Genomic DNA, 27,982 nt, shown 5'->3' with positions numbered 1-27,982 from the left:
TCTTGCCAGTATGCAATCTCTGATCAGTTCCTGTCTTTCTCTCTTTCTCCTTCTCACTCTCTGTCTACACCTCCTTATTTTCTTTCTTGCTACCTTCTTCCTCTGTTCCCCTTCTTTTTCTCTCTTGATTTGATTTGATGTCCTCTGTACTGGACATTATAGACATAAAAAACAACAAACACCTGAGTCTAACTTATTCTCTCCTTCTCTTGCTTCTTCACCTTCTTCTTCCACTTCTTGCTGTCTCTCTTTCTTTCAGGCACCCTCTCTTAGTGCGATATATATCTGCCTCTCCCCCTCGGCAGGTTGCCATGGTCGCCATACCTACTCTCTCTCTCCTATTGGTCCTGGCAGAGTGGGCAGGTCTGGTGGACGCCTCCCCCCACCTCCTGCTCCGGCCCAGCCCGCGGGAGCGTGATGCAGGGGCCATGATGAACTTCAACATCGCCGTGATCCACGCCGGTGCTACGGTGCAGGCAGAGGCAGCGGTGGCGGGGCCTGGGGGAAGGGTGCTCTACCCTGGCTTCGGCCGGGTATACGGCTCCCTGGGGGAGAGCGTGGTCACCCAGTGGGGCTCTGCTAACGTCATCTGGCTACAGGTTGGACACCGTCTCCTCTACCTACTGCTCATTCAGCCTTACTTGAAGGAAGGGAATAACAATGACCATCCATTATTCATACTCACTCCCATTATTTGAGCTGAATGAGCAGCAGACTGCAGCCGTTGTGTGGGCCCTGCTGAATGAGCGGGCGTCTGGCTCTGCTCTTTGACCACAGCTTGTATTGAGCCAGACATGTCATGCATACTACAGACACTTTCCATATGAATAACACAAAGTCAAGGCACACTGACCTAGTTGGTCAACTCTATTTGTCACTCTGTCTTTAACCCTCTCTATCTTTCCCCCCCTTTCTTCATTCCTTCTATCATCTCCCAGGTGAACGACAGTAGTCCTAAGACTGTGCTGTCCCAGCTGTGTGAGCTGCTGGCGGCGCGGCCCCTGCAGGGTCTGGTTTATGAAGAGGAGAGGCCCCCTCGCACGGCCTGGGGTCCTTTGGCCCCCATGCTGGAGTTTGTCTCTGCGCAAACAGGACTGCCCATAGTGGCTGTAGGAGGGGGAGCGGGGCTGGGGAGGATGCCACAGGTAGGAGGAGGGAGGTTGGGGTTGGGGTGGGAGAGTGAAGAGAGTGTTTGCAGATTATGTATGTGTGTGTGTGTGTGTGTGTGTGTGTGTGTGTGTGTGTGTGTGAGAGACAGAGAGGAGAAAATCAGAGGAACACAAGAGGGCAGATGTCCCAGACGTGTGATTGTATAGCTCCAAATGTGACGACTGGCGAATGGAACAATGTTAATTAGATGTGTGCTGTATACTGAAGCAGTACAGATTGACAGCACTATGAAGGGAGTATAAAGGAAGAGCCGCTTATATTGCCATAACAACTTACAATGTCACAATGTCGCGCATCCTCTCTGTGAAGAAAAGGTTTGGGGAAGTGCCGGTGGGACGGAGGGGAAGTTGAAGGTCAGGGTCACTGATCTGCTGAAACTCTGCAGTGTTTGATCTGTAAATGGCACCAACTGGGGCTGCCGCTCTGCCTCTGATGTTCCTGGGAGGGAGGCAATGAGCAGACATGGGTGTGTGTATGAGTGAATATGAGTGTGTGTGTGTGTGTGTGTGTGTATGTGTGTACTGTACATTTGAGTGCAAGTGTGTATGCACCAGAGAAACTCGTGTCACATGCTTTTCACCACCAAACAAGAAACAAAAAGCATTGCATTTGTGCTTACAAATAACTGTTTTAACCATTTACTCTTGAGGAATTAAATTGTAGCACTTTGATGAACTTCCTTTGAAGATGTACCCTCGCCTAGTTCTCATCCCCCTCCCATCCCCTGAACAGACTTTTCAGAAACACTCCCTTCTGGACGTCATAGGAGAATTTGTGCAACAATCCTAGCTGTTTTAGCCCTGCGGCTGCACGAGTGCTGCTGCTCCATAAAAACTTCAAGCCCCGTGATGCCTCGATGTTGTGCATAAAGATGGAACAGTCCGGAGAGTTGTAGTTCTTTGTTGTGAAAATGCTGTCTGTTAGTTATTCACTGTATTGTAGCTGCAGTTTAGGCACAGTACAACTACAGAGGATGAATCTTACAGTTATTTTACAGTGAGATATTAAACCAAGCCAAAGTGAGATATTAAACCAAATCTGCTGCTCTCTTTCCCAAATCAGGAATCAGGTTCCATCTTTCTCCAGTTCAGCTCCTCTACTGCCCTCCAATTAGAGGTCATCTTTGAGGTGCTGGAGGAGTATGATTGGACAGCCTTTTCCGTGGTGTCCACACGTCACCATGGCTACCAGGATTTCCTGTCTGTGGTGGAGGGCCTGACGGACGGCTCGTTCATCGGCTGGGAGAAGAAGAGTGTGGTGATCCTGAACGTGACCGACGACCCTGGGGGGTCACGCACACGCAGGCTGCTGAAGGAGAACGAGGCGCAGGTGAGACAGGGGGGAGGGAGGGGGGAAAGGGGGGAGGAAAGGGGAGGAAGTGCTGCGAGTGTCATTGGGGGCCCCCATTCTGACAGGTGGCTTCCCAGCTTTTTCCTTCCTTCTTCGTCTCTCCCTCTGTCCCTCCACATCTCTCTCTCCCCTCTCTCCTCTATCCCTCTGTTCTTCTCTTCCCCTCCCATCTGCCAAGACATAAAGAGTTCAACGGTACAACAAAAACCACGAGTCAATCTGATTTGCTGGCTGGTTGTCGCATGGCATTGTGCGAAGAGTTATGTGCAAAGTGCTCAAGAAGTTAACCACTTAACTTACAGCTTTCCCCTTAAGTGGCTTAAAGGTTGGAAAAAACAGCAGTCACATATATCATATATACTGTGTCAGCCTGTTTCAGCTCTTCACTGAAGATACTTTAAATGATGTTTACACAAAGTGAAATATTCATGGCTGCACCATTCCATCAAATGGGAATATTCAAGATGTCTTGTGCAGTAGTTTACGCACATTTCCCCAACATTTAGCTCGGCTTAGTTGGTATGTTTGGAAACTCTGAGATCTCTACTAGCATTTAAATTAAAGGTCTGCAGGTTTTAACAATATTTTGCTGCACAACTTGAGTTAGTAATGTGACCCACTGGCGGGCCGCTGCTTGTTGAAGGAGATGAACATGGCTTGTAAACCCTTACCTCTGGAGATTCTTTACCCGAACCTCACCTTATGTAATTCATGATTCCATTTGGATCCAGACCTAACTTAATTTCTTCCATTTCTTCAGTCTATCTTTATTTAATTTTAATTTAACTTTATTTTAGCTACCTTCTCTCTCTGTTAATAGCATCAATCTTTTCTTTGGTATTTTGATGGTGTAACTACATTTCAAATTCACATTGATTCATGAATGACCAGAATGACTTGTGGTTTTGGCTTGTACCTCTGGTTTGTTTCATCCTTCATACTGGATGCTCCCTCTCTTACCCCAGTGGCTTGCTCGTTCTCCCCTTCCTTTCCTAACTTCTTTCAAACTTCCATTCTCACTTCCCTTGCTCCTGTTAACTTTTTTAAATATTTTTTTCCTCCACACTATCTTTATCTTTTTTTTTTACCCTGTCATCCTCCCTTAAACCTCCTCTTTGACCCCTTGATCCTCCTGTTCAATTTTTCACTCATCTCCGTGTTCTTATGCTTACACCCCCCCCCCCCCCCCCCTTGCGTTTCTTTGCCTAGAGACAAGCTCACTCTCCTCTGCTGCCTTCCTGTTCACCTCCATCTCTGTATGGCTATCTTTCATTCCTTCAGTCCGTTCGTCCATTCCCTCTTGCTGCATGTCTTCCTGGCCACAGACTCTGCTCTCCGTTGGCTCGGTTGAGTCTGGGTCTCAATGTCATCACTAATGTCCCAGCATGGCCACTGCAGCTCTGCATGTGTGTGTGCGTGACTGTGTGCGTTTGCGTCTGTAAGTGTGTGCATGTGTATTGGATTCCTTAGACTGCACTGTGCTAGTGTCACTGTTAATATAACATACTGCCTGCAGCGGGTTGCCTATATGCAGTGCTTGCTTTTTAACACTCTTGCTTTCCACTACAAAACCCCTTCTTTTAGCTTTTCTCTACTGCAGGGCTAATAAATGCTTTTGATTGCTTAGTGATGCTGTGTATGTTTGCATTACATGCTCTCTCTCTCTCTCTCTCTCTGCCACATATATGGTAATGTCCTCTACATTGTAGATGGCCTGATGCAGGTCTCTGGGTCAATTTCTATTCAGATCTCTCACTGTCTTTCTTTTGTTCCATTCCTCTTCCAGCTTCTGCCTTGTCAGTATTTCTTCTGCTCTCTCTCTCTCTCTGTTGTATGTTCCTCTCTTTCTCCATTTCCCGTCTTTAGATATTGTGTGTGTCTGTTTATAACTCTGATTCTCTCCTTCCCTCCTTAATTCAGTCTCCCTCTCTGTCTGTCGCCCTCTTTCTCCCTCCTTCCTCCTCCCCCTCTGTCACTCTCATTCCCTGCCTAATTCACTGGAGGTTTATTGGCATACAGGCAGGATTGTTTTGCCAAGCCATTACAGTTCAAAATTCAATGAAGGCGCAATTCTCAAAATGTGCTTTCAGTCTGTTTCCCTGAACCCCCCCCATGAAAGAGTTGTCTTCCTCTTTTTTGTCCTTCGACTCTCCTTTGTCTCTTTTCGCCACTCTGTCATTTTTCATGTACTTCTTTTATTTTAAATGCTCTCACTCTTTTTTTCCTTCTTCGGTATTTGTCAGCATTTTAACTGCTCAGCTTAACTCCATCTTCCTCTTGTCGATCCCTTCCTTCTCTCTCCATTTCCCCTCTCACCCCTTAAACCTTTGGTCAATTTCTACCCCCCTCTTCTCCCTCATCACCCCTCCTTACCTCAGCACTTGCAGCAGAGAGCTCATCCACTGTCACTGCTCTGTCTTTCTATGTAGAATTTCTCTCCCTTTAATGTTTTCTTCTCTCTTTCTCCCCAGCCTCACTCCATCATCCCACCCCTTCTTTCGCAAATATCTCTTATCTCTCCAGGCCCTGATTTCACCAAAATATGTCATCCTTTGCTTTTCTTCCCCATCCCCCCTCATCTTTCCCGTTCTCCAAGGAATGACTTTTCTGTTTTCCCATCTCTGATTGCTTCCCTCCATCCGCTCATTTTGCCCACCCCACACCCCCTCCATCTCCTGTTGTCTCCAGGTCTTTTCTCCACCCTGCTTTTAATAACATATGTCAGAGTTTAACCTCTTCCCCCTTGTTTTCCCTCAGGTGTGTTTGGTCTTTAACCCCCCCCACCCCCCCACCCCCCCTACTCCCCTGCCTCTACCTCTCTATTTCTCTGCTCTAACACTTAGTTGTTTCATTTCCCCCTTCTTGTTTTACTCCTGTTTTCATTATTCATAACTGTAACTTGTTTCATCAGGCCCAAGCTCATTAAGCACTGACCCCCATTGCCTCCTGCACCTCCTGGTTAGTGCACATCACATTCAGCCATGCAATCTTCCCTCTTTCTGGTGTGTCTGCTTCTCTCTCTGAATCATACGCTCGACTCCCATGAACCTTATCACATCGGCTTACAGCTATCTCTCCTCTTACCTCCCCAGCATCCTTGTTTTTTCTCGATATGGCCTTTTCTATCCAACCTCCTCCCCTCCCATTCAGGTGCACCTCCGCTCCAGCTCTCTCCTTTTCCCCTTACTTCTCCCACCCTCTGTCTCTCTCCACGTCTCCCCTGTCCCCTCCTTATCTCACTAGCGTGTATGTGTGTGTGTGTCTCCCCTCGTCCCTGTTCCCTCCCTGCCTTCCTACTGTCCTCCAGGTACGCTTGCTGTACTGCTCCCAGGAGGAGGCTGAGATGGTCTTCCGAGCAGCCTGGGCCGCCGGTCAGGCCGGAGCCTCGCACATGTGGTTTGCTGTGGGGCCAGCTCTCTCAGGTTTGGGCATGGAGAACCTGCCCCGGGCTCTGTTTGCCGTGCGGCCCCAGGGCTGGAGGGACGAACCTCGCCGGAGGATTGCTCGGGGTGTGTCTGTGCTGACTCATGGGGCAGTGGCAATGCGCAAGGATTATGGAACCACGGGTGGGCCGAACTTTGTCACCAACTGCATGACGGATGCCAATCAGACCCAGAGACTGCGGGGCAGGATGAGGTGAGAGGGAGATAAGAGGAATGAGGAATGCTCTAAAGGGAAATGTGAGGAGGGAAGGAAGAGAAATGCAAGGTTGGGGGGGTAAATATAAGGCAGTTGGCAGGCTCCAGACAAAATATGTGAAAAAGGAAGAAATAGGAAGAAAAAGAAACAGAGACAGGTTAAGGTGTATTCTATGAAATGAGTTGGTTCGACGCCAGAATAAGCTGGAAGGTGTATGGGTGGAGTTGGTAGATTCAGTGTTAGAGAGCAGGCACAGAGGGGATATCTGAATTTGGAGCTGGCTATCATCCATGCAAAATAGATGTTGTTGGTGCGTGTAGTTGTGAGTTGGCAAAATTACCCCAGCATCTGTAGCAAGCGGACCATGTCTCATGTATATTAATGAACCGGCTTTAATATATTCCTCGTAGGCTGTGCAAACAGGCAGCAGCACACTCTAACAGGTAGCCCAAGTGGTTTTGGTTATCATGTTGGTTCATTTTTAACGCCATTCTTGATCCACATACACACCACATGATATTGAATAGAGAGACTACTCTTAAGTTTGGTCAGTGTGAAATGAGCCAAACATGTAATCAATTAGTTTATTTGTAGTCATTTTTGTAAATGAGGCACTGCACAAACAGCATGACAATTAAAGGGAATTGATTAATGGGTTCTTCCTTCTTTGTTTATAAACTATGTCTAAGAACAGAAGAGGAAGATGTTTTCATTTTCATATTTTTTGCACTGCTACCTGCTGTTCACTGTCTGTAACTGCAAGCTGCTGTACCATACGAGGCTTTCTGTCATGTAAAAAACAAAAAAAGCTTTCAGGTTTTGTGTTTTGAAGCCAGCAAGATGACATGAGGAGACAATTAGAAGGTCTGCCCTGTGTGATTATCAGACAAACTATATTGCTTGCAGCCGATGCAGAGAGCAGCGGCTGTTTGACTTCAAAGGCCCTGACAATTCTGTGTGTCAGATCATTTGTTTGTAGATTTGATTAACAGACAAGCCCTCACTGTCACCATAGAGGTGCTGTGACTTAGTTTCAAGTGGGAAGAGAATAGAGCAGGTTTACTGTTGCATCAAAACCAGCCTCGACATTTCAATTTTCTCTTCATTTCCTCAAAGAAAATAATTAGCTAATTTACTAAAAGTAGCCTATGTGTTTTCTGTCATTCACTTACTGTCTGCCTTCTACTTTTTTCTCCATCCAGGTATTTCAGCAACATCACGCTTGGTGGTCGAGACTACTCCTTCAATGGTGACGGTTACCTGGCCAACCCCTTCCTGGATGTAATTTCCTGGACACCTGGACGTGGATGGGAAGATGTAAGGACATGACATCTGTTCTTTATGTCTAATCGTGCTCTGAGTCTCACTTTAGAAGATGACACACTTGATTGTATATTGTTGTCTCCGTAAACTGTTTGAATCTTGGGCTTCATGAGAAACTGTAATTTTGTCCTCTGTTAGCAACTGCAAGGACAAAAGCGCCTAGCAATTGAACCCAGAGCAGGTTTTGTGCTGATTGGAGCAACATTCTTGAATCTTAATTTGTCCATGTGAGCTAGACGAGCAGATCCGTACTGCAATGGCGTCTGAAATAAGAATAGAAACCTGACAGCGAGGATAGTCAGGTCACATGCGTTCATTCTCATGTAAAGTTCACTATGGCTATCAGTGCCCGAGGCAGAGCAGAGAAGTTGGCTGCTGACCATCTGACCGTGCTTTGTGTGCTCCTACTGTGCCTGTTCAGTTTCTGTATCTCTGCTATTTCCTGGTTAAAGCGCACACACACACACACACACACACACACACACACATTTATGGCGCTGTAATGATGAAAGTCAATTGACAGAAATCTAATCATCACAATTTTGATAACTGATTACTCGTTAAAGTCAAAATGACAAACATTCTCAGTTTCCAGCTTCTAAAATGTGAGGATTTGCTTTTTTGATCATCGTTGTAAATTGAATATCTCGAGGCTTGTAATGTCAGGAAGTCACCAGGGCCTCTGGGAAATTGTGATGGATCAATTAATCAATAAAAAAAAAAAAATTAATCATCATCATTAAAGAATAAGTTCACGTTTTCAAGTCTGTCTTTATTCAATACATGCAAACCCACATGTACTTTTAAAGACATATTGGTTGCTGTAATCTCCTCTCCTCACTGGTTGTGAGATTTACCACAACAGTGGTAAATGATGGAGGACAAAATCCAGAGTAATAATAAGTAATTTTAAGGTGAAGCTAATATGAGGCTTCAGCAGTTATCCAAATCAAGACATTATCCTCTGAAGTAACTAAAGTCTTTTTAATACAAAATTCCCTCTTTGTGATTCCCTGAACAGTGTTTACTTGCTGAGATGCAGCAGAGGGACAGTAACACAAAAAGTGTAACTTTGGAAGAAACCCACGTGATTTGACTAACTCAGACTGTTGGAGCTTCATATACTGTAGCTTCGGCTGAATTTTGGAATACATCTCTGCACAGAATGAGGACTGTGGGTTTTCATTTATATACAATACTTAACAGCCAGTATAGAGAGGAAGAATTACTTAGTCTTTAAATGTACATAATGGGTATGACAGAATTGTATTTAGAGAGACCTTTCCTATAATCGATAATGAAAATAATCACTAGTTGCAGCCCTGCAGTCATACACATCTACTCGTACATTTCATTCTTTGTCATTTTGCTGAAATCAATGTTCTGATGTTGCTCTGATCAATAGTATCTGATTTGCTCTTGCTGCCTGTGTCTTCAGGTCTTTTGCTGTGAAATGAAATGCAGATTTAAATAGTGCTGCAGATTTCTGGGTGTCATTACCATCTGGTTGTAGACTCACCATTGTTTTGTGTGTTTGAGTGCCTTGTCTACATAACTGCATGCACCTCTACCAAGCCCCAGTTCCCCTGGCATGTCATGCATATTCTATAAAGCTGTGGTTTGTTCAGAAATCCTTAATACGAAGCCTTGTCACCTGTTGGAGATGTTTTCCCTTTAATACGCCGGGATTTTACCCTTGTCAGTGTCAGAGGAGAGAGCAATGTTCATTTTCTCAACTACACACCTGCACCTCAACACCACACTGTACATGCATAAAGACACACAGCACACTCAGAACATACACTCTGCAACTGAACATAATCACAAACACCGCACAAATACAAATACAGATGCACCCACACAAGCTTACACACACACACACACACGCACAAATACACACATTGGTGGTTCTCAGCCTCCTGCTGGTTTTAACAGCCCACCAGAGTCCAGTCTCAGCGTGTCGTAACATGCTGACTCCTGCCATATCCCTCAAATCCCTTTCAATTAGAAGCTCCTGCGCTGGTCCTTCGACTCTGTGCAAACCCAGGGTACGAAACCCGCCCACATATACACACACACACACACACACACACACACACACATGCTTAGAACTTACACACAGACATCCACATGTGTGTGCACACAAATGAGGGCACATACTGTATGCTTACACACATATGCTTACACCCTTCTTGCATAAATCCTATTGCATACACCCACAATGAGGATAAGACGCCTGTATCTGCCTATTATGCACATCCACGCTGTTGGCTCTCTCTGAATATTTAATGTTCTCTTTACAATGACTGCACCATTACCTAGAGCCCGGGAGCACCCAGCTTAGCTTACTGAAACACTGCAGACTAGTACTGAAGGTTGTCCAGCATTAGCAAGGCTTGTTTCAGCTACAGATATGGCACAGGGAGCTAGATGTTCCAGGATATTACTGGAATTTAATCAATGTTTATTAACACTGCTCACAGTGACTAAAGAATAACGTTTTAGTTTGAAGTGGTTCCCAGTCCTCAAACTTTTTAGCCAGAATACTTTCTCTGCGTCAAAATATCCAGCAATTTGAAAAGTCTGAAGCTGTATTTTCTGGGTGTTCTTTTTCTGACGTTTGTGTGTGCGTTTTTCTGGGTATTTGTCTGATAGAGTAGTGTGTTCTCCTGTAAGCTCTATCTCTTTCCTGTCTGTGTTCCCTGAGTGTGTTTTGATTGAATGTCTGTTGCGGAGCTGCGGTCGAAGTGCAGTCGAAATACTGTCATTGTTGCCACCTCCTCCACTTCTCTCTGCCAGCGCCTGCATTGCACAGACAGGCAGGCTGCAAGAAGCTGCCAAACTTTACTTTACTCCACTGGCCTGCTTAAGCACTCACATTCATGAGTTTGTATATATGTGTATTTCTTTATATACGTGTGTATGTGTGTGTTAACTGTATATCTTCATGTATTTCTGTATGTGTGTGCATGAGTATACTGTATGTATGTACACTTTCTTTTGTGTGTCACCTCAGTTACACTTAGACGAGACTATTATCAGGTGATCATGCCAAGATGTGTCAAGTGATGCTGCAAGGGGAAGGTTCACAAAAAAAGACTCTACACTGAATGTTCTTGGGTGTGGTTCTGCCTTGTGCTGCTTTCGAAAGTCTGAATATGTCAGGCACCAGCTTCCAACACATCCAGAGTGCATATAAACAATGCAAAAAGAAGGGGAAAACAATGATACAGCCAAAGGGATGCTTGACAGACATTTTCAGGTCAACAGTGGACACAGAACCATGTGGTCTCACAGCATCATTTGCGAACAGATTTTAAAAAATCACACTGAAATGACATCTGTAGCCATGGGTCTACCCTCTGCACATGTGCTTTTATAATGTGTAATAACGCCTCTAGAAATGCATTTTGACCAGAACTTGTCACATAAAAATGCTTCAATCAAACGAAGTCAAATTAAACTGTAACTTTGGTTCCAGGCTATTCAGTGGCCCAGAGGTTAGAAATGAGGATGTCTGCTTGCCATATCTGTCAACAGAGCTCCCTCAGGCCATTTTTTGTGCAAGCATGAATCTGTGAGTTATCTGCTTTCATCCCACTCAAAGCCATTATATGTAAATTATTATTATTTTGCTCAATTTGACACTAGAGTAAATGACTAGTTCAAACATATCTGGATAACCACTGTAACCCCATCAATCAGTGTAGCCTTTGCAAATGCACAAATGTGTCCGGTAATTGCTCCCAACCCACATAACAATGAATATTCAGGGCCTGGCCTGGCTCTAAAAAAAGAGCGAGTGGGCACAATAACCTGTACAATATAATGCAATCCAGTACCATACCCCTGCAGTAAATACAACCTTTATGAAGCCTATTATACTTGTGAGACTGTCAGGAAGATGTCCATTCATCTCTGTACTCATTTTGTGACCACAGTACAAAATTAAGGAGTCTAAAACAATGATTACTGCTGGGCATTTTTATGGGACTGTATTATGTTGTATAGGCATTAATGTTGTGCATGACAAAGTAAAGCTTTCTTGAATTTAATTTTAAAATATCTGATAGATACAGTGCTTGAGTTTGCAAACATAAAGTGGTTGTAGGCAATGGTACCAACTATCAACATTAGCTAATTAATAAATCACAATAGAAAACACTCCAGCACTCAACAGCGACAGTTATGGGTTAGCTACATTATGAATTAGCTAGTTTTGTCAATGATGCTTTCCAACAACTCCAAAACCACTGCACTACATTTAATGTGTAAAGTAGACTTAACAAGTAGCCTAGCCATACTCACCATCAGCAGCTAGCTTCGCTCCGGTAACTGCTCACTGCACTCCTCAAGTCTCGTCCTCGAGTAAAGCTGCAGGGTTCACACAACCTCCAACTTACAAGAAAACGTAAATGAGAAAACTTGGAATTACCAGGACTCGGTAGGATTTATCTTCATTTAAGGGGCTAACGTTAGTCATGTCCAACCCCCATCGATCTGTGGCCTTAGCACTCTATACAGTTGTCCGTGATTTGGTCACATAGCGATCCCTACGCAAACTTTAAGGGGCAGTCAAAACGTAATTTCTTTAGTTGTTATGTCTTCAAATGTATTTTCGCGGCCTTTGATATTTTCTCCCCCCTTTGCTTGGCTCTTATTTCTTCACTGAAACCTATGTTAGCTGTAACGTTAAATCAAGTCCGCTGTGCAGGCCGCGGCAGGTGCACGCGCAGTCTGCGTGTTATTGCAGTATTTGCTGTAATTATTGCAAGTATTATTCATTACACAAAGAATACATTTCTACTATATCTTGAGACAAGGTGAATGTGGGTTGACTTATGTCTTTTTAGTACTTGCTTTGTTTTTAATGGGGTTGTTGAGATTACCTGGTTTTGTTTATCACCATAAACAAAGGTGGTATCTATTTCAAGAAGATAAATATTGATTGTAGATAGAAATGTGTGGATTTGTGTACTCCACCTGTCTCTAATGTTTCTCTTGTCTGTTCCCCCAGGTAGGCTGGTGGGAGAACGGTGTGCTGAGGCTTCGGTACCCAGCCTGGTCCCGCTATGGGCCATTCCTTAAACCACCTGATGATGCCCAGCACCTGCGCGTTGTCACGCTGGAGGAAAGGCCATTTGTCATTGTGGAGCTGGCAGACCCCGCATCTGGGACCTGCATCCGTGACTCAGTGCCCTGCAGACGGCCTCTTAATGCCAGGTTTGAATCCTTTGGATTTAAGATAAACCTCAAAAACATGATAATGTTTCACCCAGAACTACAATTTTCACAAGTTGTAATGAAAGGAAATAATAATCAGAAAAATCAAATGAAAAGAAAAAAGAGTAGTAGCCTCTGCACCATATTTACCAGTGTTGAGAATGGAGTTCCTAAGCTCTCATGATGCTATCCAATTGAGGAGACATCAATCACCTATCAAAACTGTGGTCTCTTCACTCCCTGGCCATAATCAATAACAGACTGCTCTCCAGAGGATCAGTGGAATGACTCAGGGGTCTGGAATCAGATATGACCACAGTGGAGCTTTATGGTTCATCAGCTTCTGAAGGGATGACAGCACCTATTCTACACTGGTCGATCAAACCTGTCACTAAGGACTTGGCCACCATATTCCTTCTGTGTGACCATTTTCTTCTGTTTTGCTCCTTTTCCTTTTCTTTCCTTTCCTCTCGTAACTCATCCAACGTTGAAATGCGCGACACACCAATCAGGATGCAGTTTTTAAGGCTTTTTGTTTGACACTTTAACTTTATTTTTTCTGCCCTGTGACTCTTTCACAGTGCCATCCATGAGGGTGTGGCTCCCATGAAGCAGTGCTGCAAGGGCTTCTGTATTGACATCCTCAAGAGATTGGCCAAGATTGTCGGCTTCACCTATGACCTTTACTTAGTGACCAATGGGAAACACGGGAAGAAAATTGATGGAGTTTGGAACGGCATGATTGGAGAGGCAAGTCTTTGTGTATGTGAGTGTGAGCGGGTGCCTGTGGTTCTGCCTGTCTGCCTTTGTGAGCAATATGTTCTCAATGTCGTTTCTGTGTCACTTGTGTATGTGTGAAAAGTGTGTGTGTGTGTGAGTTTATATTTGTGCCTCTGCATATTTTGTGTTGCATTTTCAGTCAACAAGCCGCATAGTAGCATTCCTCAGCCTGTGCTCCTGCGTCCTGGGTGACCAGTTAAACGCTATGTGTCACATTAATCGCTGTGAGAGCTATGGCCAATTAACCACTGCCAGCAATCAGACAGCTGTCATTTATTACACACACACACACACACACAAATGGTCAGACACATACACTGTGTTAGAGGGCAAAAAATGCACAGTTACACAAATTAGATGGACAAGCATGATGGCTAACATATGAACACACACTCTACTGCAAACACTTCCCTACAGTATGTTTATCTGCAGAGACACATCCTTGTACACACAAACACATAGAAGCACAAAGACACGCATACACACATTGTCAGACACCCCCTGGCTAGTTGCGATTAGTCCTTGATATTTTCTTTGCAATACTCGCTGAGGTTCATGATTCCCTATCAAGAAAGACACAGAGATGCTGGCAGAAAAAAAAAAAAAAGCAGGCACACACAAACAGACAGGCATGCTACTGTGATCGATACGGGGGCCGCAGTTTCAATGAAGCGCCCCGCTGTTTCTATCTTTGTCCCAAAGGAAATTGCCAAACGGCAGTTGTCACGGGTTCCAAAACAGTTCCACTGCGCTCTCCCGCTCTATCATTTATAACTTGAGCCGCGGCCAGAGCTGTCTGTTGAATCTATTTTCACATGCAAAAGGCCAAGCAAATTTTGTTTTCTCAAACTAATGTCTGTCTTTTGATCAGATGTTCCAAAGCCTGCCATTCTTTGATCAGGTAATCCAGAGACTTGGCAGAGTTGAGGGGAGGGTGCCTTGCTTTCCGCTTCGCTTCATTTTTCTGCTGATTTGCTCTGAAGAGCGGATATGCCATGTCTAATGTAGATTAACATTTCACTTGTACAATCAGCCAACACAGCAGTTTTCAGGTTTTTCTAGATGGTGGCAGGGAGGAGATGGGCCTTAGCTCATTGTGTATGCTAAAGAGATGCACAGGAGACACGTGTTCAGTATTTGTACCAGATTGAATTTGAAAGCGTGCACAGGGTCAGGGTGCAGAAATGTCACCATCTCACCTGGAAACAAACCTTTGTAACCTTGACTGTAAAAGATTGGCTTTGTCTGTCTATAAGCACGACAGGAGTTACCCATAATTAGATTTCTCTCTTACCACCGATTCTTGTCCCTTTTAGGTGGTATACAAGCGAGCGGACATGGCCATTGGCTCGCTGACTATCAATGAGGAGAGGTCAGAGGTTGTGGATTTTTCTGTCCCTTTTGTGGAGACTGGGATCAGTGTAATGGTCTCCCGTAGCAACGGAACTGTATCACCATCCGCTTTCTTAGGTAAGAGACTGTTTATGCGAGGCTGCTCGCTGATGTACACAATCTAATCTAATTGTAAAGTGTTGAGTTTGCATAAAAAGCCTCAGTCTTTGGCTGCTGGTCCTTACATCTAGATTAGCCGTTACTTTTTCTTAGCTGCTCATGTCTTCCCAACTTATAGTTTCACTCTGTCAGCAGACTCAGGGCTCCAGCGGGAGAACAGTGTTATTGGCCTATAGACTGCTTTGAGATGATTGTAAAAAAGAGAAACAGTGTTTATGGACTTCTGGAGAATATGTTTGCTCCAGTGGTTTCTATTTTCACTGTATACAAGGCTCATCTCTATGTGTATATAGTACATAATGTTTCTTGTGCCTTCTATTGACAATACTAATATGATACTAATGATAATTTAATAATGCAGTACAAAACAATTTAATAAGCCCTTATGTTTATTTAATTCTTCTTGTTTTGTTTCCCTTCAAAGAGCCCTACAGTCCAGCGGTGTGGGTGATGATGTTCGTCATGTGCCTGACCGTGGTGGCTGTGACGGTCTTCATTTTTGAGTTCTTCAGCCCTGTGGGCTACAACCGCAGTCTCGAGACTGGCAAGAGTGAGTGATGGATCTAAGCTGTTTGTCTTTCCCAGTCTGATGGATGGATCGCTGTTGCCGCACGAGTCAAATGGACAAACTCACTCATGGAATGGGGTTAAAAGATTTCAAAGTCAAAATGATTTTTTTTGTATGATAATGAACTTTTTTTTTGTTTCTATTGAATTTGTTTTCTTGCTGTCTGATTGGTCAGTTGTCACATTCAAAATGTCCATCGGTACATTTTGAATGTGCTGCCCTGAATCCTTAACTGTGAGTGTGGTGAAGAGGAAGTTATACTTACAGTATGTTGAACTGCATCCAAGTATTCTCGATATTGAAGCAGCCATTTATTATTCAACAGCATAGTTTGTACCCCTGTGATATTCAGTATGCCTGATGCCTCGGTCCAATACCCAACCCGACTCGCCTCTTTTACTGCATGATTGCTGTGCTCTACATAATTTTACCTCTCTGTCATCCTCCCATCTATCCCTCTCATTCACTGCTGTCTCTCTCCTTCCTTCCTCCTTTACTCCTGTCGTATAAAGGCAGGAGTGTTTGAGCCCTTTGAATGGTGATTTTCACCATGTGGTTTAATTATTTGTAAGATCACGTAGCAGCTGAAATGAAAGCTGCCATCCTTGAAATGTATAGTCACCGCGTTATGAGCTTTGGTGTCAAAAAGCCTGCTAGGTATTTTCATATGTAGTAAACCCATTTTACAGATCACTCAGGGAAGTTTAATTTGAATCGGCCGCTTCATCTGCAGTCAGACGCCACTGAATACACTATTGTGCCGTGTACTGGCTGGATTGCTGTCTAGAAAAAAGTTCATTTTATGACCATTACGGTCATTACGCTCAAAAATCCTTGTCCTTTTCTCTCTCTGTCTCTCTTTTTCCCTCGTCATCATTTTGGCCAGAAGCTGGAGGGTCTACTTTCACTATAGGAAAGTCTGTATGGCTTTTGTGGGCTATTGTCTTCAATAATTCTGTGCCAGTGGAGAACCCCAGAGGAACCACCAGCAAGATCATGGTGCTGATCTGGGCCTTCTTTGCTGTCATCTTTCTGGCCTCCTACACTGCTAACCTGGCTGCCTTCATGATCCAGGAGGAGTACATTGACACAGTGTCAGGCCTCTCGGACAAGAAGGTACCTCATCACTTGAATACTGATTAAGTAGGGAAAGCAGAAGGAGAATTAAAGTCTTAGAGTGGGCCAAATCCCATGCATTTGAATGTTAAATTGATTAAAGCACAGGAATTTAGAAATGAACAAAATCTCATTTAACCTAACTCAATTACCACAGTTCTTGAATACTTAAAAGAATTCTAAATACTACTTTAAGTCCACAGGCTGCCCTTTTTTCAAAGGTTTGACTGTGCATGGAGTGTTGTAAGTTAGTCTGGAAAGTGGACAGAAATAGGTCAGACAGATTGGTGCACAGCCTGGTGTGTCTTATGCCCCTTCCGTCTCCCTCCCTCGCCTCCCTTTGCTCCGCTAGTTTCAGCATCCTGAGGAGCAATACCCACCTCTGAAGTTTGGCACGGTGCCCAACGGGAGCACAGAAAAAAACATCCGCTCCAACTACCCAGACATGCACCAGTACATGGGCAAATACAACCAGAGAGGAGTGGAGGACGCCATAATGAACCTCAAGACCGGGTCTGTCTGCTACATCATGAGTTTGTTCGTTCCCTCATATTTACATTAATCCTACAACGTCTTTGTCTTTCTCCACATCTTACTTTTTATTTTCCAGTACCTGAAATTCCATTCATGCATGCTTTGCAAATTATTGTTTGTTAAATCTATGAAATTGTTAAAATTGTTCAAACTTTTCCTCAAGCAAATATAAAACTATATTGCTGTTTGCTTGAGACATAAAACCATTTTGCCCCTATAGGCTTACAAGACACAACAACAACCAAGATGCTCATGTAACAAATGATAAAGTACAGATTTCAACGTTTGAAAAGAAAACATTTAAAAAGACCCAATTTACACAACAGAATAGACCTTCGAAGGATGATGAAGGATGCAAAATGCTTGCATGCTTTTTTTATTCTTATTATGCTTAATGAATTTAACCAAAACAAAAATCTGTTTATAGATAAATAAAAGTCAACTCAACTTGTTGCCTTCCAACAATAAATCTGCATAATTTCAATGTTTTTTTTTGGAAATAGTTGACTCCTTAGGTCGCTGTGCATGTTGATGAAAGGTGGTGATGAAACTACAGTCAAATAAATTATTAAATCTTGTCATGGTTAGACTTAACGACAGCATTGGCTACTAAAATGTTATATTTCTCCTAGAACATCCCCATCTACTGCCGTCAGATAAGGTGCAAGTAAATGTAGCGCCACTAAATGGTCAAAAGAAGAATTTTTGTCTTCTGATGAAACATGATGAAACTAAAAACTCTGGCCCTATTGCAATCAGATCTCAGTGTTGGTTGGCAATACAGTCTCACCACAAAGTCCATTCAGTAGCTGTTTTGGAGCGACTGTATCACACAATCTCCCTAGAGAAGATAATGTTGTCATTGTTGTTGTTATTGAGTTGTAGATGTTAGCACTTAGAGGATTTCTTGTCTACAGTAGGTTTGCTTAAATGTTGAGATTGAAAGTCCATTCTTTACCTTTGAAACTGCAGTTGACAATACAACCTCACCACGAGGTCCATTCTACAAAACCTATTTCCAGTAATTACATCAAACCATCTAATGAAAATCCTCCTAATATGCACAGTTATTATATTATTTTGCTTTTGGTGGAGTCATACCTGCTGCCAGGCTTTTTTCATTTCTGCACTAGCACCATCATACACAGTGGCATTCTTTTCCACTCTGACTAACATTTCACATCTTTTGTCACACTTCCTGCTTTCCACAGATTCTCTCACCTTTACTCTCTCTCTCTCTCCACCTTCACCGCTATCTCCACCCACCCACACAGTGCATGCAGCATTTCCCTCTTCAGTTTCTAGTAGAATCTCTATCACCCGTCATGTGTTGGATAATCCCAGTTTACTTTATCCTAAGCCTCTGTCATCGTCTCTCCCTCCCCATTGCCTTGACACCACAATTATAACTCAGTGTTAACATGCACAAAAATGAAAAACTTTTGCTTTTCTCCTGCTGTCTTTTCTTTTCCTCGGTGCTTATCTTTCCCTTCCTGTCACTCCTCATCTGCCCTTTTATCTTACCATTCCTCTCTTTTCTCCTTCTCTTTTTTGGTCCATTCTTTCTCCTTCCCAGTGTGCCTTCTCGGTGTGTCTGTATTTAAACTTTATAATCCTCATCACTCTCTGGCTCTATCCCATGTCTTTTCCTCCTGAAGTGTGTAAATCTTTCCCCCCGCTCTCTCTCTCTCCCTGTCACTGCGCTCTTCGCACCGTATAAATCCCCTTCCTCCTCCTCCTCCTCCCCCTCCGCCTCTTCCACCACCTTCCCCGCTCCCTCTTACTCACACATCTTTCCCTGATCTCTGCCTTATTTTATTCTCCTTGTGTTTTCACTCTTTCCGCCAAGCCTGCTTTACTATTCCACCCTTCCTCCCTCTTCTTGTTATGATTTAACTTTTCATGCCCTCTCTATCATTCTGTGCGCCTGTCTGCCATATATTTTTGCACCCCAACTCTCTTCCCAGGTACATCGCAGAGATCCACCTTTATACTTCCTCCCCTGCCTCAGCCAGCCTCTCCATCCCTCTGCTCCCTCTCTCCCATTAAATGATGAATGAATTCTCCCTTGATCCCTTTACAGGAAACTGGATGCTTTTATTTATGATGCTGCAGTATTGAACTATATGGCCAGGAAGGACGAAGGTTGTAAGGTAAGGACTAACCCACACAGGCACTTTTGCTCACGAACTACATATACATTTTTGCCTCTTGGTCAGTTTTTTTAATATCTGCACATTGTCCTCTTGCCAAGGTGATGACCATAGGCTCGGGGAAGGTTTTTGCCACCACAGGCTACGGTATCGCCCTGCACAAAAACTCACGCTGGAAACGTCCTCTTGACCTGGCCCTGCTGCAGCTGGTGGGAGATGGTAAGAACCGTGGGGAGGGGAGGGTAGAGAGGAAAATAATTAGGACAATGGAGGGGCAAAGGGAAGGTTATGGGTAAAATGACAGGAGAGAGAAACGAGCGACAGAGTAGCACGAGGGTGGGGGGTGGATGGAGGACACAGGGGGTAGATGAATGAGTGGATGTTGAGTAGTGGTTGGGGCGGGGGTATAAGGTGTGAAGAGAGCAATGGCCGTAAGGTGTTTTGATTGTGACAGAGGGAATAATAGTGTGTAGGAGAGGGCTGATGGCGATGGTTAAGAGGTTTGTTGGCCTCTTTATTGGCTGCAAGACAGGAGGGGAAAGAAAAGGGGAGGTGGAAACAAGAGGAATATAATTTTGTTCGTTTCAAGCATTGCTGAAATGACTTGATTCTGTTGGTGAAAGTGCACATGCCCCTCCCCGTTTTCACTCCTCTCAATCTATCTGACTTTCACTCTCTCTGTCCCCTTTTTCCCGCTCGGGCTGGTAAAAGAAAAAAAGGATTTACTTGTGTGAGTCAATGTTGTAAAAAAAGGATCATCACAACTTGTGTGGTGACAGATTTATACTCATTACAGATTAGCTGAGACTGACACAGAGAGTGAGGAAGTGTGAGGAAAAAGTAACCAAAGAGAAACAGCTGAAAACACCTGGAACATGAGGTGTGGAAAGGGTGCACTGAAGCAAAAAAAGATATAGAAAACAGATCAGATAATTGAATAATTGATAGCTATGAGAGCATTATTAGTATGCTGTTTGTCTGCTGCACACTGTCTGGGATTAATCCACTGGAGGATGGTTCCTTGTTTAACAGAGAGAAGCTGTTTTTAGCAATAGTTGTCAGTACACTAATGCTTGATTGTCATTTTACACAGTCCGCCACACACATTTATTGTCTCAATCGGATGCTGCTTGTTTGGCTTTTCCTCGTGTTTTAAATCAGCTTTGCTTATGGCGTGGCGGACAAAGCCCTTTAGCTGTTTCTGGCACGCAGACACTTTAGCTGCTTACACACTGATAATGCCAATTTGGTGCCAAGATCTATTAAATAAGACTGGCGTCTGGAGCTGAATAGTTGGACCTGGAAAAGGATGCGTGTGTGCATGAAAAACAGAGAGCCCAGACAGCCTTGACATGCTATGTCTGTTGTTTCTTTTAATTCTTGGTATTTGCCCTTGTCCTTGCTTCTCTTCTGTGTAGCAAAAGCCCTTAACATCAGCTGTGTACCCAGGATGGATCTAGTTACTGGGTGGTGTTGAATGCTGAGGGTTGTAGTTGTAGGCTGGCATTGTTGGAGTGGATTACTAAGGAAGAGGATTAGTTTGTTTGGATGTGGAGGGAAGGAGGAGGGGGGACTCACATTCAGCGTGCCCTCAAAGGCTGCATCTCAACAATCGCCCTGCGGCTCAAGGACTCAGCATCACACCTTCAGCTGGGCTAAATCATGTCAGAGTGTTACATCATTATTGTGCCATGTCGTGTTGAGTCATATCATTTTACAACTGCATTAGAGGATAGAGGGGCACTAGAGAAGTCCGCCACTGCTTTGTCAACCCTGTGAGTGTATTGTTCTCCTTGTTGCTGCCTCTGGTGATTCATACCACGGCTTTAAGAGATGGTCCATTGATCTCACTACAACTTGTTTCTGATAAAGGCAAAACTGCTGAGTAGCAATATTTCATTTTTCCACTCTTATCAGATCCACTTCTATTTTTTGCATAGTATCAGGATTTTGATTCCAAGAATATATTATTCAGTGAGTAGATATTAAAAAAAATGTGAGAAGCTGGATTTGCAGCTCTTGGCTGGCAGGGTGTTTTTTTTTTCAGAAGTCTTGCAATGAATGCCGAGAGGTTTGTCATGTTGTGATAAAAGCACGGGATTGTACGGGTCATGGTTTACTGCTCAACAACTGTGGAGCTCAGCGTCTCAGGACATGTCTGGCATTATGCCACTTCTGGCACACTGCAGAATGCGAACATGCACATAGGCACTAGCACATTTACATATGCACACACACACACATGAAGACACACAAATACAGTTTTCTTTATTAAATAATGTCTTTGTGGTGCATGCCAGCTCTGTGTTTGCAGCGTGCCAGCTCTACCTGACCTGACCTGCCAGGAACGACAGAGGTGGAGTGTGGATTTGACACACCTGTCAGATTTGGCAGGCCTGAGCTGGCTGCGACTGAGAGGTAGAGACAACTGCCATCACAAAGGTCTACGGGAGGGAGGAAGAGGCGGATTGTAAAAGAGGGAGAAGCCAAAGATGAATCACTGGAAGTCAAATGGCAGGAAAGCCAGGAGATGAGACTTAGAGCTTAGAGAAAGGATTCGACTGGGGCTTGTGAAGTGGAGGACAGACATGAGACTACCTGTTTATCTGTACCCGACACTAAGACACTTGCTGTTTTCACATCAGGCTCCAGTTTGGACACACAGCTGCTACTGAAGGTCAATGACACCGATAAATCCTCTTCAATGGGGCTATACTCCGGAGTTAAAAGCAGACCTTTGTGTCTTGGAATGTATGTCTGTATGAATCTGAGATGGGGAGTTGTTACCTGAGTCTGCCAGTGGGCTGTAGTAGCACTGTGTCCATCTGTTGCTGTAGCTTGAGGCCACGGCTGATTGGCTAATGATGTTCTACAGGAGACACATTAGCCAGATCACACAGATGACTGAGTCGGCTTCATCTAAGCTATGCAAGCACGGCTAATGATGGCACAAATGAAAATGCTAGAGCTGGAGTTTTTCGCAGAGCAGTGCAGTGTTGTGAGTGGATGCGTGACTTGTCAGCTTTTAAACCCAGCTTTAGCCGTTTGACTTGAAATAGTTCAGAGACAGTAGCAACCTTCAGACCCGGTTATTGCAGTGCTGCTCATCCTGCTCTCATTACCAGTTCTGTTGGAGAATACACCTCTTTAATTCCATCATGAATCATATGCTGCATCTTCTGGCTGTCCATCACTATGGTTACACCAGCAACCCCCGCAGCCAATCGCAGGTTTAGCAGGGCAGCTCGGATTCATTAGGCCAGAGAGATCATAAATGAAAAGGCAGGGTAGTGGGTAAAGCGGTCTTGCCTGGTTCCTGGTAGGTTAACAGATGGGAATCTTGAATCCCCCTGAGCTTACCACCTTGATGGAGATTCGGACCATCCCTCCAGCACAATTAAATGATTATGATCTTCTCCCTCTGCCTGTGTCTCTGTCCCTTCCTATCGCTTTTCTCTCTCTTCACATTTTCCCCCTCTTTTTCTCTCCTCTCATCCTCTTCAAGCTGAGGAGTGTTCCCGCTGTTTGTCATAATGACACAATCTCAGCCTCTCGTCCTCCATCTCTGCTTCCCTTGTTCCAGCTCCCTCTAACTCTCTCTGTCTCTGTGTCTGTCTCATTTCCCCTGACGCGCTCGTGGACGGAGAAAGAATGCCGCTTCCTCTCTCTCTTTGCAAAATATTCTTCCCAACTCTCTCATTATCTTTCTCCCTCTCTTCCATGCTTGTTCAACCTATCCAAGCACCTGACTGTGGCTCCTCGTCTCCCATTCCCCTCCTCCTCATTTACTCTGGGTTACAGTGTTGAGATTAGGTTGTCTGTGCCATTTTACTTCTCAGTGCTACTTCATTGTTTTGGACTCTCTCTGTCTCAGTCCCCTCTCTCTTTGTTACTTTGGACACAGTGCTGCTTTTGGTATTAGTGACCTTTGACCTTGAGGAGTCACCTTGGATAATGGGCAAACTGAGCAATACTGTAGACCTGTACTTTAGTGCTTATAGCTTTTAGCCTTTCTGTCTCCTTGTGTGTCCCTTGTCACTATCTATTGGCCCTTCTATCTATCTATCTATCTATCTATCTATCTATCTATCTATCTATCTATCTATCTATCTATCTTTTTTGTTGTGCATTTCAATCCTCTTCTTATCCTCCCTCCATTTTCTCTCTTTTCTTTCCTCCTCTCTACTTTTCCCCATTTTAACCTTGTCCGCTTCCCTTTTCCTGCCTCTTTTCCTCATCCTTGCCCCCCACCTGTCCCATTTCCAGATGAGATTGAAATGCTGGAGCGCCTCTGGCTGTCTGGTATCTGCCATAATGACAAAATTGAGGTGATGAGCAGTAAACTGGATATTGACAACATGGCTGGGGTCTTCTACATGCTACTGGTGGCTATGGGCCTCAGTCTGCTGGTGTTTGCCTGGGAACACTTGGTCTACTGGAAGCTGCGCCACTGCATGGCCACCAGTTCTGGCAAATTGGACTTTCTCCTGGCAATCAGCAGGGTAAGTGCTTTTGTTTCTGTGTGTGCAATGTTTTTCTGCACTAGCACACTAAATTTCTTACTGAAAAGTGTTTCAGCGCCTCAAAATTTTATGTCCACTGCTAATGTTTTAACTTTTATCCCAATAAAACCCCTCTTTGTGGCAACCATGGAGAAGTCCTACAATTTAGTGCACTAAAGCTACATTACACTACAACAGGACAACATGATTGAAACCAAAATGCTGTGCATGTAACCGTATGCACACACATGTGTCAGCATGTGTGTTCCCGCCTGTGTGTGCCCTTATCTGTTACTGAGTGTGAGTGTTAGAAAGTGTGAGGTCCGAGGTCAATTCAATTCCACTCAGTCAATTCGGGAGATTAATTGAAATTCAATTCTGCTCACACCCTGGATATCCTGTTCCTTTGACAGTGACCTTGACAGAACCAGCCCACACCATATGCATGTGATTATTGTCGCTTCACTGATAACAATTTGTCCCTTTTCACCATTGTGGTTGTAATTTATGCATTTGTGTATGCAATTTCATTAACCAAACAATGCACTATTGCACTGTAAATAGGAATGGATTTTTATCTGAAAAATAGCAATCTTGCATTTATTTTGATTACTGGGACTTATTTGGATTGCTGTTTTATGATTTCTATTCTCATCCACTGCCCTCTTTTCTCTCTCCCTCTCTCTATCTCTCTTGTACATGTACAGTTATACAATTTATTTTGTGTGTAGCATGATATCTGCATCTGTACACATCTATGCTGCACCTTTGTTTCTAAAGCAAAATTTTATTAATTTCATTTTTCATTTCAGGAAATACTGTTCATTCTATTTCATTTCATGTTACTCTGCGAATAATCTCTGATTCTGTGTTTCTGATTTGTGCTCTCTTTTTCTCAGGGCATGTATAGCTGCTGTAGCTTTGAGGATGAAACAGCGCCAGGTGGAGCTAAATCTTTGCCTACTCATCACCACACTGCAATGATTACAGTCCCGTCCCAGCCACATGTTGTCTCAACGTCTATGACAAACCCAGCCATTGTCATGGCGCAACAGCAGCAACCACCGCAACAGCAGCAACCGCAGCCCGTCTACAAAACACCTCTACCGGGCTCTCCTCCCACCGTGGTGCATTCTGGGACAGCACTGGGTCCCTCCAACACCCCCATTGCCGGTGCACCCCTCCCTTGCTCCACTTTCCTACCTCGGCCAGACCGCAGACTGGCTGTGGTGGATCGCTGGAGGCTGCCCAAATCTGCTACAGCCACCAACCCAATGGCTGTAAGGGGGGCCATCACTGACATGGGACCCTTTGCTCAGAAAGTCCCATCTAACTGGGCTTCAACTGCTGGAGGGGGTGGGGGACTTGATGGTTATAAGAGATACTATGGTCCCATTGACCCTGAGGGACTGGGGCCCTGCATGGAGCAGCAAGCAGGGTCCCAGACCCCCAAGACTATGCCCAGGGGCCACCCCCAACCCCCTCCAGCTAGTGTGGCCTTCTACTCAGAGAAGGGCATGGACCACGGGGTGGGGAAGAGGGTGGTGGGAGGTGGCAGCGGAGGTCAGGGGAAAGGGGTCGTTAAACCTCTGGGCACTCCCAGACTGCCTTCTAAGAGTCAGGCCCCTCTGCCTCCTACACCCCCGCTGCCACACCCCTCTCCCCCTCTCCCCTCATCCTTTTGGAGAAAGCGCAGGCCCAAGAAGCCCAAAGAGCCTGGAGGGCCACTATACGAGAACATTCTGCCCCTGGGGCGGAGGGGAGGAGCACGTGATGGAGTGAGGGAGGGAGGAGGGAGGAGGGCACGCCCCCTCTCTCCCCCGCTCTCACTTCCTGTGCCAGTTCCCCTCAGCCCCTCTTATACCCCTCCTTCTCCTTCTGCTTCCTTGCACTATACGTCTTCATCCTCTTCGTCGACCACCTCATCCACATCCACGTCCTCATCTGCCTCATCTTCTCGCTCCACCTCTCCCACCTACTCTTACAGCTCCTCCAGGAGCACACGAGACAGGACTGGAGGATTAGATGGAGAGGATGATGATGATGATGAGGAGCTAACGGAAGAGTCAAGCCTCCTCCTTGGCAGAGGGAGGGAGAGGGAACGCTCAATCATCCGGCCTCGTTCCTTCAGCCACGGGCGCCTGCCACCACCCATACCCCCCAGGAAACCACGCACATCCTGGGGTGACAGAGAAAGGGAACGGGAGAGGGAGAGAGGGGGAAGCCAACTGTCTCAGCTCCAAGAGTGGTGGGCGAGCTGGAGTGAGAGAGAGAGGAGTGGAGCGGGTGGAGATGCTGAGAGGCAAAAAAGGGAGAAGAAGAGGAGAAAAGAGAAGGAGAAAGAGAAGAAGAAAAAGAAAAAGAACAAAAAGAGGAAAAAGAGGGAAGAAAGGGAAAGAGAGCGAGAGAGAGAAAGGAAGCGGCGAAAGGTGAAAAAGAAGAAGAAGAAGGCCCTGAAGACAAAGAAAAGGAAGAAATCAACTGGGGGAAGGCGCTCTGAGCCAGAGGAGGGAGATGTAGAGCCAGAGAGGGAAGGAGAGGCAGAAGGAGAGAGGGAAGGAGGAATACAAGACTACTCTTCCTTCTCTGCCCAGTACCGGAGCACATTTGGGGAGAAGGGGCGGGATTCATGGGAAGGAGAGAGGGAGAGAAGTAGGAGAGAAGGAGGAGACGAGGGCAACGACAGGGAACAGGAAGACAGCAGTAGAAGCAGGGAGAGGCGTCCCAAATCCTCACGCCCTCATTCCAGACATCATACCCCCAATAAGCGCTACCCTAACCTCAACAAACTCCCTGCATCAGTCAAATTTTGGGTAAATGGAAGAGGAGATGATTCTAATACTCCTCCAACATCCCTCCACCCACTCCTTCCGTCCTCCAAGCGGAGAAGAAGTGGAGGGATGGAAAGAGAGGACAGTGGTAGGCTCGGAGAGAGGCGTCCTTTGTTAATGCATTATGAAAAAGAGAAAGCACAGACAAGAGAAGGGCTGTCCTTCCATGAGTGGGACTCTGAGGATGATGAGGATGATGATGATGATGATGAGGAAGAGGAAGAGAGGGAGAGAGTGAGGGACCGGGTGGAGGAGAGGGGAAGGAGAGCAGGTCGGGGGGCAGTATCTGAGTCAGAGAGGGACAGGGCCAGGGCAGAGGACAGTTATTCAGATGAGGGCTCATCAGGGGAGTTTGGACGTTTTGAAAGATACTGGGAAGGAGGTGCAGGGGGAAGCAGCGCTGGAATAGGGGGCATAGGCGGAGGGGGCTGGTTCTTTGGTACCTACCCCTCCAGAGAGAAAGGGGGCAGTATCAACAGTCGGGATGATTCCTTACTAGGAACTCGGGCAGAGGGATGGATTGGTGCTGATTTCTGGGGCTCAGGGCCAGGAGTAGGTTGGGGATCAGGGGGGGGGAGTGGAGGGCTCGGCTCGCAGTGGCCTCCGCCCCCCGCAGCCTTCCCTCCTCCTAGAAGATACTGGTCTATGGACAAGATCCCTGTGAAGGGAGAGAAAAAGTGGAAGAGTGGAGGTGGGAAGAGCAAGGGGCGAGCTAGGGACAGAGGGGAAGAAGCGGGACGGGCCACCATGTGTTCCTGTAGCCTTTACCCCCAACCCCATCCTTACCCACACCCCCACAGCCGCTCACACACCTCCCACTCCAAGAGAGGAGCCACGGCGCTTTCCCATAGCCAGGAAGAGCTTCTCCCCCACTGCCACAGCTTCAGCGGGGGTTCTCGCCCCAAGCCTCTGCCCCCCAAACCAGATCCCAGTCAGGCCAAATCAGGCAGCCAATCTAACCTCAGCCTCAGCACACAACCCATAGACCATCCACCACAGCCCTCACCGTCGCCACCCCAGCAACCATCCATGTCTCCCACCTCCCTCCCGATGCCCATCCCGCCTCCGCCCTCCTCATCCTCTGTCTCACCACCAGCAGGGGTAGGGATGGTAGGCCAGGGCCAGGCTCAGGCTTCGGCCAGTGCCAAACTCCAGTATCAGAGACTGCGCTCGGTGCCACAGCCACGGAGGTTCTACTCCCCCCACCTGCCACTCAAAGCCAAGAGCCTTTGCTCACGCCGAGGGTCGGCCCACTTCTCCAGCCTGGAGAGCGAGGTATGA

At 45.5% G+C, this 27,982-nt stretch overlaps 1 protein-coding gene across 1 annotated transcript; it reads left to right on the top strand.

The window, feature by feature from the left end:
• Positions 1-311: 311 nt before the first annotated feature.
• Positions 312-27,982, top strand: LOC139290130 (glutamate receptor ionotropic, NMDA 2D). Its single transcript, XM_070911823.1, has 16 exons — positions 312-599; positions 939-1,145; positions 2,233-2,499; positions 5,828-6,156; positions 7,362-7,476; positions 12,500-12,705; positions 13,287-13,455; positions 14,802-14,955; positions 15,422-15,547; positions 16,452-16,681; positions 17,034-17,194; positions 19,299-19,368; positions 19,470-19,587; positions 23,635-23,870; positions 24,770-25,337; positions 25,446-27,982. The coding sequence occupies exons 1-16, from the start codon at positions 312-314 to the stop codon at positions 27,980-27,982; spliced, it is 5,781 nt and encodes a 1,926-aa protein (XP_070767924.1).

The sequence above is a fragment of the Enoplosus armatus genome, chromosome 9, assembly GCF_043641665.1.
Source record: "Enoplosus armatus isolate fEnoArm2 chromosome 9, fEnoArm2.hap1, whole genome shotgun sequence".
In the NCBI taxonomy this organism is placed as follows: Eukaryota; Metazoa; Chordata; class Actinopteri; order Centrarchiformes; family Enoplosidae; genus Enoplosus; species Enoplosus armatus.
Note: the sequence above shows the minus strand (reverse complement) of the source record. Positions and strands in the feature narration are given on the sequence as shown.

What these genes read in the sequence shown, in the direction of transcription:
- LOC139290130 (XM_070911823.1), top strand. Translation starts at nt 312, where the DNA reads ATGGTCGCCATACCTACTCTCTCTCTCCTATTGGTCCTGGCAGAGTGG. An exon ending in CTAACGTCATCTGGCTACAG is followed by an intron (nt 600 to 938) that starts GTTGGACACCGT and finishes ATCATCTCCCAG; the next exon opens with GTGAACGACAGTAGTCCTAA. An exon ending in CTGGACGTGGATGGGAAGAT is followed by an intron (nt 7,477 to 12,499) that starts GTAAGGACATGA and finishes CTGTTCCCCCAG; the next exon opens with GTAGGCTGGTGGGAGAACGG.